Genomic DNA, 16,723 nt, shown 5'->3' with positions numbered 1-16,723 from the left:
TTGGGTTTAAAAATCTGGCGCCCTCATTTAGTCACTGTGTGACCTTGGACCTTCCTGGTCCCCCTTAATCCCCCTGGATTCATCTATATATAATTGGGATAATATGCTATGCCACGCTAAGTCGCTTCAGTAGTGTCCGACTCTTTGCGAAACTTTGGACTGTAGCCTACCAGGCTCCTCTGTCCATGGGATTCTCCAGGCAAGAATACTGGAGTGGGTTGCCATGCCCTCCTATAGGGGATCTTCCCAACCCAGGAATTGAACCCCCGTCTCTTATGTCTCCTGCATTGGTAGGCGGGTTCTTTACCACTAGTACCACCTGGGAAGCCCATTGGGATAGCAGGGGTGGCTAAAATTAAATGAGAAAATGCACACAATGTGTTTGACAGAGAGCCTTTATCAGAAGTACTAACATCACCATCCCCGTTTCAAAATGGAGAACTTGCAACCTTCAGAGAAATCCCAATCGTGGAACTTTGACATGCTACACTGGCCACAGTGCCCCCAACTTTTCAGTTAAATTTATATCCATTACATTCACAGCACCTCTGGAACCATCTGGAAAGGTCCCCCACTGGGTAAATTTGACCTAATTTGAGCACCTTTTGTGGATTATATAACATGTTGAGAAAAAAATTTATGCATCCATTATTGTGAATAAGAAATAAATGCATGAGTCTCTGCCCTTTGTTCCCAGCACAGAGCTCCTAAAATCCTTATAAATTCCTAAGTGATCAGAGCAGGAGGAAAACCTTTTGTTCTGAGGAGGTGACTCTGAGTGGGCTCCTGGATAAACTGGTCACCAGAAAGACCAAGTCACAATTAGAAGCTTAGCGTTTTCAACCTCCTCCCCCATCCTCCAGAGAGCAGAGAGGGCTTGGACATGGAGTTATTAACTGGTCCCAAATAATGGAGGAGGGCTTCCCTAAAGAACCCACCTGCCAATGCAGGAGATGTTAAGGTCCCCTGGAGGAGGGCATGGCAACCCACTCCAGTATTCTTGCCTGGAGAATCCCATGGACAGAGGAGCCTGGTGGGCTACAGGCCCTAGGGTCATACAGGCCACAGGATCACTGAGTCAGACATGACTGAAATGACTTAGCACACATGTGCACACTACTTGAGGAAGCCTCCACAAAAATCCCCAAAGTATGGGACTTGAAGAGCCTCCAGGCCAGTGAACACATCCACAATGGGAGGGTGAAACTCCCAAATCCGCAAGAACTGACATTCCTACTCAGGATCCTCCCACACGTCCCTCTTCATTTAGCTGTTCATCTGTGTCCTTCACCAAATCCTTCAGTAAGCTGGTAAACATAAGTGTTTCCCTGAGTCCTGTGAGCTGCTCTAGACTAGTAATCAAACCTAAGGAGGGGTCATTGGAACCTCTGATCTACAGTCGGTTGGTCAGAAGCACAGGTGACAATCTGGGATTGTGACTAGCATCTAAAGTGGGGGGCAGTCTTGTGGGACTTAACCCGGGGAATCTGATGCTGCCTCTGGGTAGCATCAGGATTGAACTAAAGTGTAGGTTGTCCAGCTGAAGGCAGGGATGACAGAGGATGAGATGGTTGGATGACATCACCGACTCCATGGACATGAGTTTGAGCAAGCTCCAGGAGATGGTGATGGACAGGGAAGCCTCGTGTGTTACAGTCCATGGGGTCACAAAGTTGCAAAGAGTCAGACACGACTGAGCGACTGAATAACAACGTCCAGCTGGTGTCAGAGAGGACTGACTGCTGTTGGCCTCATGTTTGACCAGAAGAGTCAGCAATGAAGTGTTTCATGTGAGTCGCAAAGGAGACTCATGGGGAGAAACACACAGTAGGGAGGGACTGGTTTCCCCTGCACACGAAGGAAAAATCTGAGTACTTCCCTTTATAACTACACACCATAGTTTTGTAGAAGAATGTCATTCTCTTTTGAAGATGCACCCTAAAGTAAAAACAAAAAGATGTTGGGGGTGGTATAGGCAGGAGGGTAGTGTACAAACAAAAACAGCAAATAAATAGAACATCAGAAGTTAGAGCTAAGAACCAGAGCAGAGTTTTGAAAAGAGCCATTTCCTTCTCAGATTTAAAAAGAATGATTGTGTGAAATACATGCTTCTTATACAATCAGTTATGGCAAATGATGCAGGTATCTTTATGTGAAAGTCATTCAGTCAAAAAGTGTCCAACTCTTTTGTGACCCCATGGACTGTAGCCCACCAGGCTCTCTTGTCCATGGGATTCCCCAGCCAGAATACTGGAGTGGGTAGCCATTCCTTTCTCCGGGGGCTCTTTCCGACCCAGAGATCAAACCCAGGTCTCCCTCGTTGCAGGCAGATTCTTTACTATCTGAGTCGCTGGGGAAGCCCTTTATGTATGTATGTCTTTATGTATGTATGTCTAAAAAGAAGTACGGAAAGATGCTCAGAAGTATTTGTGATGATAATCTCTAGCTAGTAGGATATCATCGATTTTCATTTTCCACTGACACTTTGTTGAAACTGTTAAAATTCTTATAAGGGCCATGTCATCCAAATGTAATCAGAAAAACAAATGGTCAAGCTGTTTTCATTTTGAAAAAATAAAAAATAACCATATCTGCAGGACCTCCTTACATCTTTTTGGTAACTTCCTATGAATCTATAATTATAACAAAATGAAGTTTTAAAAATTCATCTACCAACATTTATATCCTTATTTTAAAAAGCTAACAACTGCAACAAAGGCTTTTTAAGAAAACCCTTGTGAGTTCCTACTAATGGTCATCAAATATTTATCCCTGTCTCATTTCGATTAAAAAATAAAAAAGCTTCAAATATAAAGTCATGCTCTTAGGAACATGACATTTTAATCTTTTTTTAAAAGGCACAGGGCAAAGAAGGGGCAAAGGGCAGTGCTCCCTGGGTTGATGACAAAATACCTCTCTCCTGATCCTCCAAGCAGAGAGCCCAAATAGTCCTTCCCAGGCACCACCAACAACAACACAAACCCTCACTGAGGACGCATAAGGTCTCAAAGGATCCCCACCCCCACCCCCACGCCCGAGACAGGATCAGAGCATCCCTTTCTAAATCATAAAACCATCTTCCTGTTACCTACCCCGATGAACACCCACTTCATTTATTTTCCCTAGAGACCTCACAGAAGAAGAAACACTCCAGTATCACTCCTTTCATAAAAAAATATAACTTAACAGGAAATAATAATTTTAGAAGGGGTAAGCAGTCCCCCTCTTAAAGGTTTCTCCAGGCTTCAGAGCCAGGCGTGTGTCCAGCTGCTCCAGCTATGCCAACGAAAAGCAGAAGCCTGAAACATGACCAGAGGTGGTTAGGCCACTGGGAGAGCACTCAGAGGTTGACGACTTAAAGGCAAGAAGGACGAACGGCAGGACTTCCCTGGTGGTCCCGTGGTTAAGAATCTTCCTGCCAATGCCAGGGACACAGTTTCGATCCAGGAAGATCCCACATGCCATCGAGCGACGAAGCCCATGCACTATAGCTACTGAGGCTGCTCCCTAGAGCTCAGGAGCCGCAACGAGAGAAAACCCACGTGCAGCAGTGAAGACCCAGTGCAGGCAGAAGTAAATAAATATTTTTTTAATGGTATCATCTACCTTCTTTTTTTTAAAAAGAAAAGTGTTAGTGTCCAACTCTTTGTGATTCCATAGACTGTAGCCCACCAGGCTCCCCTGCCCATGGGCTTCTCCAGGCCAGAATACTGGAGTGGACTGCCATTCCCTTCTCCAAGAGATCTCCCCGACCCGGGGATCAAACCCAGGTCTCCCGCATTACAGGTGGATTCTTTACTGTCTGAGCCGCCAGAGAAGGAAAAGGTAACACAGCCTGGCAGCTGCCACACCACTGCCCACAGGATGACTTCATCAAGGGTGGGGGGCATGGGAAATCTAGCAAGCCAGGAGGCCTCAGAGCCGAAAACACAGGTCCGGGCCCTCACGCCCAGAAGCGGCCACGGCTAAACGCAGTGATGTGGCGGGGAGTGATGCGGGACGGGAGGCAAGCGGCCGCTGGGGCAGTCTCTCCCTCCAGTGTGAGTCCCTCAGGGACACACGCCTTCAAGCACTGACTGCCCACCCCAAGCTCAACAAGGGTCTTTCAAATCCAACTGAGCAATGATTCAAGCCTTGTGGAGTCTTTTGCTATTTTCTCCTCCATTGCTGGCTTCCAAAATCCTGAATAATCTCCCCGCCTCTCTGTCCGGACTCACCCCTTGCATTCCAGTTCCACTCACAAAGACCCTCTGTGAGTCTAAGACCTGGACCACCTTCAGTTCAGTCACTCAGTCGTGTCCGACGCTGCGACCGCATGCACTGCAGCACGCCAGGCTTCCCTGTCCATCACCCACTCCCAGAGCTTGCTCAAACTCATGACCATCGACTTGGTGATGCCATCCAACCATCTCATCCTCTGTCGTCCCCTTCTCCTCCCGCCTTCAATCTTTTCCAGCATCTTCTGCTCTCCCAGATCTCCCAGCCTGAAATCCAGGTTTAGTGTCATATTCCCAGATGACCGGTGACCAAACTGAGCATGTCATTCAACTCTCCCAGCCCTGCCTTAGGAGGATCAGTGCCACATCCCTCCACCCCACATGCCCTCTCTGTAGAGCAACCAGCTCAGAAAGCATAGGCCACTGGGAGGCAGGACTTGGAGGGGAAATAGCATTAGCAGGGCAACCAAAAGCGTGGCTAGGTGAGGGACCTCCCTCTCTAACCTCCCAGGTGCTCTGCTTCCTGCTAAGAATGGCAACCCACTCCAGTATTCTTGCCTGGAAAAGTCCATGGACAGAGGAGCCTGGCGGGCTGCAGTCCATGGGGTTACATGACTGAGCATGTGTGCACGAGGGTTAAGGGAGATGGGTTGGTAGCAATAAAGTGGTAAAACTAAAGGAAAAAAAAAAAAAAAGACCACCCCTCCCAAGGCTGCTACTTTGTAAGAGCTTAAAGGTGAACCTTGACCATCTGGAGGAAATGCAGCGAACTGGAGGAATCACAGTGGTGTGGGGATGCCTGGGGCTCACCTCCTTACTTTACTTAAATTCCTTCAGAAGCACACAGCCTGTGTCTTAAGCTTTAGACCTTTCCCAGTGCGAAGTCCTGGGCAGGGAAGCTAACATTCCTGGAAAGAGGAGATCTCAAACCAAATTAGCTAAACATCTAAGGGGTACAGTAACTAAGAGAAGGGCAGAACACCGAAAATATACAACGTGAGGCAGAATGATTGGGAAATACCACTTTAATTATGAACATAAGAAGTATCCTCCAAGGGATGAAGGAAGGGATTGTAATACAAACCAAGGGGAAACAGTAAGAAGGAAAATGCAAAGCTGAACACAATGGATGAGACAAATAGTAGGATGGTTACAAGGAGAGAATAGAGGGATGCAATGGAAGCTCAGAGAAGTGAATTCTCCAAGGAGGAACAGGAAAGGAATAAAGGATAAAGGATAGGTTCAGAGAAACAGAAAATAAAAGCAGAGATTCCAGGATCTAGATTCCAGGATAATCAGGAACAGGAAAGAAGAAAGGGAAACAAATAAGAAAGAGAAATATGTGAAGAACATAGTTTCTCAGGATTAAAAAGAGATTAAAGACTTCAGATGAAAAGGGTTTATAAAGGACCAAAGAAAATACATAAAAATCCACACCAAGCCAGAGTATGATGACAGTTAAGAATGTTGAGATTAAGGATTTCCCTGATGGTCCAGTGGCTAAGACTCCACACTCCCAATGCAGGTGACCAGGGTTCAATCCCTGGTCAGGGAACTAGATCCCACATGCCTCAACTAAAAGATCTCATCTGTCACAATTAAGACATGGTGCAGCCAAATAAATAGATATTAAAAAAAAAAAAAAAGAGTCGAGCATAAAAGCAAATTCTGAAAACTTCCAAAGAGAAAGAAAAAGAACCAGATGAACATCAGACTTATCACCAGCAACATCAGTGCACAAAGAAAATGGAGTAATATTTTTAAAGCACCGAAGGAAAGGAACTCTGGACAAAGAAGTATCAAATGTGCAGCATAATAAAGATGTTCTGGGGCATGCAAATCCACTGAAGGCTTGCCCCATGAAGGCTCACTCAAAACATTCATCAAAGAAGTACTTATAGAAAATCATAAATAAACCTTGTAGGATAAGACATATGGGAAATAAGGCTAGTCAAATAACTGGGTAAGTTTTCTTAGCCAAAAAAAGGACTATAAAAAGAGAAAGGATTTCCAGAATTCCAGAATTAAAACATGCGGTAATAGCAACACACCTGGAATGAGCCCTGAAAAGAAAGAAGGCCAAGACTAGCATGAACCTACTAATAGACTTGTATCATTAGAGGGCAAACACAGATTCTGACACGTACAGGAAGTGAGCAGGGATAAATAAACACGAATTTGGATCTTAAGAGCAACGGCCATAAGAACAAAAATAGGATTTATTTTAAATGACAAGAAAAATTTTTTTATCTATTAGACAGCAGGAAATGAAAAAAAAAAAGAAAAAGGAGCGGGAGGAGAAAAATATTAAATAAGATATTAGAAATATGTCCTAATAAAATAATCATTACAAGTATAAATTAAACTCACCAATTAAGGACTCTCCAATTGGTTATAACTAATACATTACCTACAAGAGACAAATATAAAAAAAAATAATAATAATAGAGAAAGAGGATGAAGAAAGATATTCCAGGCAAATAAACTGGAGAATCAATCTGAATATCTGATAATACATAACTCAAGGATAAAAAATTTCATAAGGGACAGAGATGAGTGCTATGTACCAGAAAAAGAAATAAAACAGTAAAAGATGTAACCTTTCATATCATATGGCCCTAAACAATACAACCTTGAATATATACATACTCTTACCTAAAGGCAGAATAGACAGAATGACAAGAAAGAGACAAATCAAAAAATATACTTGAATATTTTAACTGAGTCCTTCCAGAAACTGCTAGAGGAGGCAGACAAAAAATAAACAGATAACAACAGTTCTAAATGACATACTAAACATGCTCAAACAAGTATATAAAAAGAGCTCTACTCTCAGAGAATGTCTTTATTCCCAACATTTATAACAAGAAGCCATATACTAAGCTAAAGTGTCAGTCAATTCCAAGGAATTAATATCACAAAGGCTACCTGCTTTGACCATAAAATTATAAAACAATAACAAAATCGAACTTTTTTTTAATGCCTATGGCTAGAAATTAAGTGAAAAAGAAAAACATATGGGAATTTTTAAAAAAAATATGACTGAACAATGAAAACACAACCTGTCAAATTTGTGAGACAGTTCCAGTCTTACTCAGAAAAAAATGTATGTTTTCAATGCATTCATTCTTCTGTTCCCTCTCTAAGGCTGAAATGAGCAAGTGTTTCACTGACAGTCACCCAAACAGAATGCGAAAAGTTCCAGGGGAAAAACTCACAAAATCTATAAATATCTCCTTGGTGGCCTGCTGGATCCTCTGCCCCCAAGATTCATGAGAGATAAATACAATTCTTCCAATAAATAGAAACCTAAAGGAAAGAACCATGTCAGGCCCACCTTTATTTACAGCCGCCCAGCAGGCCTATCCACACCATTAACCAAAGAATACTCTCTGTCAGGAGAAAAATAACATGGTCCCTGCCTGAAACCTATGAAAAATCCAGACCCTTCTGGATTTAATGAGATCACTCAGTAAACTGGATATAAAAATTCCTGAGCATCTACTAAGAACTGGGCACGGCTGCTTTCACACCCACTTCCCCTGGCAGCAAGAGCGAACCGTCCCCCACTGGAGAGTCAGTATTTCCCCTCCCTCCATCACCCGCCACCCTGCCTTGCCCGCCAACATTGCTGCCACGAGGATAAAACATATTTGCACGCGAGTACCTGGTAGGGTAAGTCAGCCATCCTTAAATAAGTTTCCATTTTCAAACAGAAAGGAGATAAACTGGGGACACCATTGTTAGGTCTTGCAAACTGATGCAAAATAATAGCATCTTTGGAGTCAATCTCTTGCTGTTTCCTGTCAAAACCAAAACAGAAAAAAAGAACAATCCTTGTGTGATACATGCGGTTCCCTTAGTGCCTCAGAGGTCCCTGCGAGGCTGCAGCTCCTTAAGGAATAAATGCTTCTGCTTGTCACAGGGCCTTACCTCACCCAGGAGCACGTTGAGGGGGGAAAGCTTGGTCAAAACACAAGAGAACCTCACAAAGTCTGTTGCTACCGTGACGGCACAGGCTCACGGCTTGGGCTCAAGAATAACTATCTGTCATCCTCTCTCCATCCCGGTAACCTATGGGCAGGAGGTGTACCTTCTGGGATAGGGCCACCTCTTCTCCACCTGGCTTCATCTGCCTGCCAGGGACACGCTGGATGGATTAAAAAAAGGTATTCTGGGCTAACTGTGCATCAGGCATTGTTCTAAGGGCTTCACAGGTGTTATCTCACGTAATCGTCACAATTACCTTATGAGGTCGGTACTAAATTATCTACGTTTTGTAGATGAGGAAACTGAGGCACAGAAGATAAACCTGCCCAAAGTCCCATTGCTAGTACACGCAGACCCTGGATTAAACCGTGTCGTCAGAACCTACGCTCTCGGCCATGAGCCTGTACCCTGAAGCAGCCTCTTCACCCACAGGCCCTCAGAGGAACAGTGCAGACCTGCTCTGCCATGACTCAAGTGTGCGGGGAACCTGAGACTCTCGACTCTGCGGATCCCTCTCCCAAACCATTCGTGGCTCCCCCGGCCTTTCGCCCACGGTGCCCAGGGACCTACCCTCTGGGTGCTTTCTCCTCCTCTCTCCCTTCAAGGCTCCAACTCGCCCACAGCGTACAGCCCCGAACCTCTGCCTTTCCCCTCTCTTCTTTCTCATCCACACACCTGTCTCTTCCTTTGGCTACTTTTCTGGGTGATGAGGACTTCCCTGGCACAGTGTCTCAACAGCCACCATGTAGCAGATGGAATGCTGGGCTCTACTTCTGGACATGCGGGGTCAGCTGCAAGCCCAATGTCCTCCCAGCTATGTCACCTGAGACCTCGTCTACACTCTCAGACGGAAAGTGAGGACCTATCAATTCTGCCTCCTTTATCATGAGGACTACATAAGACAATATCTGTAAACCTTTGGTGGCTACCAAACACCATGTATCAGCCGTGGACTTCATTCTCATTCAAAGAGATATGGTCTTATCCCCTTAAGGAACAACATCTGATTCCACACAGCACCGCTCATATTCCATATTCGGGAACTTTTGCAACCTCCATCTTTCACTCTACCCAACCATTTCTGAGTCAGATAAACCTCACTCTTCCCCCTTGGCCTTCCCTGAGCCTCTGGTTCCCTCACATTGTTCCTAGTTTAATTCCACACATCCTTCTCCCCAAGCAAGCAAGGGCGGGCTCTTCATATCAGCATCACAAGGATGACCATTTCCTGCAGAATCTCCAGGAAAACAAACTGTCTTACAGAAGTTTACCATGTGAGTGTCATTCCTGCTTGAAGAGTTAAAAACAACTCACTTTGAAAATACTGGTCAAAAGAATAAGAATATTTGCTGCCTCTTGACAACACTTGCTATAAAAAAAACTTTTTCATTTAGATGAGATGTTTGGGAGGTCAGATATTAAAGTTAAGAAGCCATTTAGACTAGTTCTAGAAAATGTAAACTGTAGATATGACAATTAGCTGATCTTGTCCAGTCAAGTAATTCAAGTCAGAGTAAGTTCATGTAAATTCAGCCAGGCAAAAATTAAAGAACTGAAAGAAGAAAAGATAAACATAAAATTCCCTGCTCCATTGGCCAGAACAACCTAATTCTGATGGTTAACTTGGACTCTGTCATAATAAAAATGGATGCGACTAGCATATGCCAATGACTTTGTGTACATTCTATATATTATTGCATTCTGACAGTAACACCATAGAGTGAATATTGTTATAGTTTAAATTTAGTATATAAAAAAAATTTTTTTTTGGCCACACCACACAGCATGTGGGATTTTAGTTCCCTGAAAAATGTCTGAATCCAAGGCCCCTACATTTGAAGCACAGAGTCCTAACCACTTCCCACCAGGGAAGTCCCTACATTTAGTATATTATACCATACTTATATTTTATAGTAGACAAGGAAACTGAAGTTCAGAGAGGTTAAGTAATTTGCCCAAGGAGTATCAATTTAAGATCAAATTGTTAATAACTCTAGTTCCCAAACTCCCAAGCACTTCGACCACACCAAAATGGGCCATTTCCCAGTTAATTTTATTAAAGTAGCCAGTTTGACTCAGGCCACTCAAGCCCGGAACTTTCTGATGAAAACCTATAATAACTAATGATGGCCATCTTTTAGTGAATGCTCACTATAAGGTCAAACTCTGTAGATTTGACAATTAACTGATTCTACTAAGCATGTCACGTGTTAACTCATGTAATCACCTCTGTGAGGACGGCTAGTATTATTATTCCCATTTCACAGATTATTTCCATTTCACACTTAGTAACCAAGTTGACTCTTGGGTCCAAGGTTACATGGCTGGTTTAAGGCAGAGTGAATTTGAACCCAGTCTGGCTCCAGAGCCCTCCCTCAACATCAGGAAACTCTCTAACTTGGGGTCAAAGGAGCAGGTAATCTAGACATAAAGCGGCCTTATGATAAGGCTGAGAAAGAGAACACCTGTCGAGCAGCAAGACTAGCCCTACTCCCATGGTGAAGGGTACCACAGATGACCACGCCTCTGTGGACTGTCGATGGGCTGGTAGTTTACAGAGATCACGACCCATGCATGGGCTGCTCTGATTCTCTAAGTTTTCTAGGGCGGGATGGGCTCCTATGCCTAAAGTGCAGACAAGCTGTGGGTAACAAGTCATTTCGGTATCATTCAATTTACAAACAACGCATTTCCAAACGCAGGACTGAATTCAGAAGAGCTGCAAGTCTCTTTCCACTAGGGGAAAATAAAGGACTGGGACTATATGTCTTTAAAAATACTGTGGTGGGAAAAAATGAGAAAAATCCAAAGTACCTACTTTAGTTACCATATGGTACTTCTAAACATCCTAAATAATTCTCACCTGCCAACTTTACTATCCACTCTGGAGATGTACCCATAGATTATGGTTACGTCAACACAGCAGGAAATCCAAGTACAGTGGTGAAGACTAAGATTGCCAATAAACTCAGTGTAGCCATTGCAAGATGGATTTTCCACCCCACGTGTTTCAGACTGTTCTGAGTTTTTGCCTAAGGTACACTGACAACTGAAACCTGGATTTCACATCAAGGGACGGCCTCTATCCTGTAACCTCCGAATCTCAGTGCCCCGCTTTCCTGGGTCTTCTTTCCCTATCCCTTCTGTGCCCTTAGCAGTTGCAAAAACTCAGGTCGCTGCCACGGGCTTGTCTTCCCTGGGAACCGCCCCAATTCTCCTTTCTTTCTGCCATCAAAACTTACTCCAAAAGTGGTACTTGTTAGAAGAAAGTAGTAACAGTGTGAGCGCGGAAGACACACACTCTCAGATTTGAATCTGGATCCCACTACTCTCACTGTGTGGTCTCAGACAAATTGCTTAACCTCCCTCAGCTGAAATGTCCTCATCTAAGAAGTGGAGATCAAGCATTCAATGGTAGTGGCAGAGGAGGCTAAACACAGTCAGGAAGGTAAAGCACTTCTAAGCAGAGCCTGCTCCTAAGAGCTCAAAAATGGGCAATTATTTATTATTTGCATTACAACAGGGTTTCCCTACTCAATATAAACATCTGTCAAGAAACAAAAGTGAATAAACCAAAGATCAAAAACACTTTCTCAAATAAGTATCCAAGTGGGCAGAGGGCTCTTGAGAGTGCAACCACACACCTATCAGGGTATGGCCGGCTCCCAGGGTCAACTCTGAGCTCTCCCACCCACCTCCCCATTTCTGCAAGGTCATTTAAGCAAGTTTTAGACTCAGTCCCCTGAAGCTGTGCTTCACTCCGTCCTCAGAGTGGCCCACTGGTGAGAAACCGCATGGTTCAGAATCTTCAAAAGGCTTTGGACAGGAATTTAATTTCAGAACAAGTGGGTGACATTTCAGTTACTTGCACAGATGTTTTTGTTTTTCATATAACTTGAAACCTAATTTGAAATCGAGTCCTAAAACTGGCAAATATATAAAATAGTCTAGGGAAACAATTCATGTAATTTTTTTAAAATTTGGTTCAACGATATTCAAGACACTGCTAAGTGAGAGAATTCAATGATAAGCTTAAAGCAAAACTTCTCAGTTATGGCTAAATATGCAAGCCAATACACTTCCTCTCTCCAAAATTATTTCCTCTCTCCAAAACTAAAAATTTTCCAAATACCTGTTATTCTGTCACAATGTTCTCCTGGAATCCCTGCAGGCCCCTTAAAGGTCACCTATCACTGTCTTTGTTTATAGACCTATTGTGTAGGATTCCCCATGGGAAAAAGGCATGCAGACACATTTTCTCTTTAGAAAATACTGGCCAAGAGGGACATTTTGAGCTACTGAAAACTGCTCTTCGGTCCTCTCCCAGAGACAGAGGTCTAAAAGGCATGGAAATTTTAACCATAAATTGTAGCAATTAGCCAAACCACTAGTCCCCGGAGCCTACAGTATTATTCTACCCAAAGATTTGGCGTCCGGCTGAATGTACCAACAGCCGGGGCCTCCATTTCCTGCTATTTCCGTGTGAATCGTGTAAACATTCTGCGGCAGGCAGCAGAGATGCAAGTGTTTACGGCACAGGGCAGCTCCCGTGCACGCCCATGTGCCAGTTCAGTCCTCAGATCCCCTCCTGTTCGCACAACAATGGCATTTAAACCTGAAGACGGTGCTGAGCTTTAAATGCCAGGTTAGCAGATAACCAGGTTAAGTCTGCATCAAAATCGCACACTCCGCTGTGCATCCCTCACAGGGACCCAGAGCTCTCTGGAGCCTGTGCAATTCCAGCCTTTTGATGATGGTGACACTAGGGGAGGAACAGTGAAAAACTAACCTTTAAGTAAAAGCTAAGGTGAGTGGTTAATATTCCAGCATGATCATCTATAAACAAATAGGGCGTTTCATAAAAATGTAACTTACTCTTTCTACAGGGCCTACTTCTATTGTCGCAAACACACTGCACTTAGGATCTTCGTAACAGACTAGTATGCTCCATAACAACCCAGAGAATTTTTGCTTTTAGCACCAAACGATAGGGATTCAAGTGTTTTCCCCTCCCGGTACCAGTTTAATTCTCCTGTCAACTCGAAACTGCCCCTCGTGGCCGGGTGACCACGGACCGCCTCTGGCGAAAGGGAAGGACAGGACTCGGGCATCGGGGCGGCGTGACCGAGGGGCCGGCCCGGCCCTAGCCAGGTGCCCCTCTCTGCGCCCCTGCGCGGGGCCCTCTCTCCGGCTCACCTAATGACCAGGAGTTCGTGGAGCAGATACGCAGCTGCGGCCAGCAAAGCTCCCCCGGTCAAGTAAAGGGTTTTCTTCCACCAGGGATCGGAGCCCAGCCCTGCCATGATCCCACCGTAATCCTGCAAAGGGAAAGCGATGATGTCCCCATAAAAGGAGAAGGGCTCCTCGGACCCGGCCCACCAGCCGAAGAAGGAGACGCTCTGGTTCCAGCTCAGATCCACCACGCACGGCCTGGACGAGGCAAAGCCAACCCCCCAGTGCATGCTGCGCGGCTGGCTGCGGGCGCCCCTCCCAGGGCCCGCGCCGCCCGCATGGGAAGGGGCCGGCGCGGCCGGGCGCGGGCTCAGCGGCGCGCTGGGGGCGCGGGCGGCGCGGGCAGCGGTGACCGAGGCGGCGGCGGCGGCGGCGGCGGAGGAGGGAGGGCGCGGGCCGCGGGCGGCGGGCCTGGCCGGCGGGGCCCGGGGGCCCTGGGCGGCAGCGGCGGCGGCCGCCGGCTCCCCCCGCAGCGGCCTCTCCGCGCCGCTCTTTGTGTCGGCGCCGAGAGAAGGCCGCGTGATGTCATTGCTCCCCGGGGCAGGGAAACAGAGGCGGGATAAAGTCACCTACCCCGCGCCCTGCCCCCGCCCCGCATCTCCGCGGTCCGGCGGCCTCCGCCCCGGCCGGAGCTGCAGGGCTGGGCGCGCCGGGCGGGCTCCGCGCCTCCAGGCGGCACGGCCGCGAACGGCTCGGCGCGCGAGGGCAGGGCTGCGGAGGTGGCTGGAAATGCGGCTCCGCTCGGAGGAAGCTGCAGTCGGGCCCGATCTCCGTCCCACCCCACCCCCGCACCCCGCGGCCCGTCCTCCGCCTCCGCTCCAGCCCCTCCCGCGTGCGCGGCAGCGGGGCGCGCGCGGGACTCACCTGGGGCCGCGCGGAGCTCCGGCCGAGACGCCGCCCCGCGCCAGCCGGGGACCAGGGCCCGGGCCAGGTCGCGAATTACATTGTTGTGGCCACGGGAAAGCGCTGTGTCTTTGCAGAACTTATAAAAACACTCTTATCACATTACACGGTTACCTGGGTCTTGGCCACGTGCCCCCGGAGAGATGCTGGTTTAACAAATAACAACAAAAGTGTACCCTAGAGACTTACCCTCTGAGAGACACAGCCCCAGGGCTAGCCTTTTCCCTGGGAAATCTTCATCAGGGAACTTAGGGATGGAGCAGGGTGGGCCCGGGGAGGGGCGGGGGGCGGGGGGAGTGCTGTTTTTTCTTTTCAGTGTAGGAAATCTGCCAAACGTGTGTGTGTGTGTGTGTGTGTGTGTGCGTGTGTTCAATTGTTTTTGCCTTTAACTTTATTTTTTAAAGTTCATTCGTGCTAAGAACAGGGTCGTGCTTCGTAGAAGTGTAGGATGTACACACACATTTTAGCAAGCGCATGGATAGTTTAAAATTGTTAAAAGGAACTGAAAAAAATTCAAGTAGTGGGGGTTATCACCCTTAAAGGTGAAAGGATGGATATAGGAATCTAAGCTTTTGTGTGAGGGAGGGGAGATTGGAGTGAAGGGGGACTCCCCCTTTCTGTTAATACTTCCCATACCACACCAGCCACTAAGATTAGGCAGTGAGTGCGGCCACATAGCCAATAAAATCCGTGCGTGTTGTCAGTCCCAACCAGAAAAGGGGAAGGGCTGGCCAGGCTGGGGCCCAGGCACACTTGCACGGGAGGGACTGGAACAGATCACCGCAGTGGCCGCTTAGATGACCTCGCAGAAAGAAGCAGAGTGTGTGGGTGGAGGTGGAACCTTCCATGAACAGATTGCAAGGAGTGGAACTCAAGGGCCTGCTGGAGAGACAGAAGTTGTCACCAGACACATTCTAGGCGAGGACCAGGAGGCTGCCCAGGAAGCAGGGTGGGTAGGAGTGGGATCAGGGCAGAAAAGCTCTGGTGCAGAGACGGGACAAGGAGCGCTGGCATCAGGGATTCTCCGCTTTCTTCTGCGTCCCTCTCACGTGACACTCAGTCTTAGCTCTCTTTACATGTTGAGCCAATATTTAATCCCCCCCTAATTATTTGCCTGAGTGTCTGGCAAGGATGGGGGTAAATTACCTTGAAGGGAGGAATATGGAAGGCAAAAGAGAGAATCAACTCTGGCAAACCCTGTGCCCGGAAAGCAAGTTAGAAACTCGATGAGATTTAATATTGAGATCCCACAGAATGCATTGCACTCTCACGGCTGCTCTTGTCAGCAGATCTCCACACGCATTCATGGGGGCCACAGGCCACTGCTGCGGTCCTGGGAGTACCAGATAATTACTGAGCATATCTGGCCTTTGGTTCAAGCATGGTTTGAATTTTCAGAGCTACACTGAGGTAAATCTCTCTTTTTTTTTTTTTTTTTTTGGCCAAGTCACATAGCTTGGGGGATCTTAGTTCTCCAACCAGAGGTTGAACCTGAACCCTCAGCAGCAAAAGCGTGGGTTCCTAAGCTGTGGACCACCAGGGGATTCCCTGAAGTGAATGTCTTTAAAAGCAGGTGTGAGAGTGAAAATTAGTCACTCAGTTGTGTCCGACTCTTTGTGACCCCGTGGAGTGTAGCCCACCAGGCTCCTCTGTCCATGAAATTCTCCAGGCAAGGAGTGGGTTGCCCCTTCCTTGTCCAGGGGATCTTCCTGACCCAGGGATCAAACCCAGGTCTTCTGCATTGCAGGCAGACTCTTTACCGACTGAGCCACTAGGGAAGCCACTAAAAACAAGTGCAGGTAACATAAAATCCTGTAAAAGAAGTTAAAATATAATCTTCAATGATCTGATGCAGATTAAAATTAGCTTTTAGACTTATGGCATAGAAGAGAGGAGTATTGGAATTCGGGCTCATATGAAGGTGAAAGAAGGTAGAGTAGGATCTAAGAAGTCAACAGACCTAAGAGTTGAGCAAAAGTTTGGCGTGAGGATGTAGAACAAAGCTTGGGGAAACAAGAAAACCTGCTAGAGTTGAAGTCTCAGCAGCGATGCAAGCCTTAGCCGACACTTTGTGCAAAATCAGACTGGGCTGTAGGTGGAAAGGCTGTACCACAAAGGGGTGCAATCCAGCCACAGAGAGAAGCGAGGCAATGCCTCAGCCCCCAGGGTGGTAAAATAATTAACAGCCAGAGGGGGAGTGAACACAGCTGACTTGTTTTAGGAGACTAACTCCCAAACAAGGACTCCTCAGAGGCATCCGGGATTGTGAAGCCAGATCCCAGGCTCAGTCCCAAGTGCCTGTGCAGCCTCCCAGCCCCTGCCCTACAGGGTGAAGATATAGAGAGTTGATCTGAGCACATCTGCCCTCCAGTTCCCTTTAC

General features: G+C 46.7%; 1 protein-coding gene across 3 annotated transcripts in view; it reads right to left on the bottom strand.

The window, feature by feature from the left end:
- The window catches only part of FAXC (failed axon connections homolog, metaxin like GST domain containing), a 67,654-nt gene extending 53,250 nt beyond the window's left edge, over window positions 1-14,404 (bottom strand). The window contains exons 1-3 of one of the 3 annotated variants that reach the window (XM_065911268.1): window positions 14,304-14,322; window positions 13,404-13,525; window positions 7,885-8,020 (exon numbers count right to left, since the gene is read on the bottom strand). In XM_065911268.1, the coding sequence (XP_065767340.1) occupies window positions 7,885-8,020; window positions 13,404-13,510 (243 nt within the window). In that variant the 5' untranslated portion in view covers window positions 13,511-13,525; window positions 14,304-14,322. Of the gene's footprint in view, window positions 1-7,884; window positions 8,021-13,403; window positions 13,526-14,012; window positions 14,205-14,303 lie in introns of those variants that run through there. The other 2 variants (XM_065911269.1, XM_065911271.1) reach the window with 2 other exon arrangements.
- Window positions 14,405-16,723: the final 2,319 nt, after the last annotated feature.

The sequence above is a fragment of the Muntiacus reevesi genome, chromosome 19, assembly GCF_963930625.1.
Source record: "Muntiacus reevesi chromosome 19, mMunRee1.1, whole genome shotgun sequence".
Lineage (NCBI taxonomy): Eukaryota > Metazoa > Chordata > Mammalia > Artiodactyla > Cervidae > Muntiacus > Muntiacus reevesi.
This window is presented reverse-complemented; position numbering and strand designations above follow the sequence as displayed.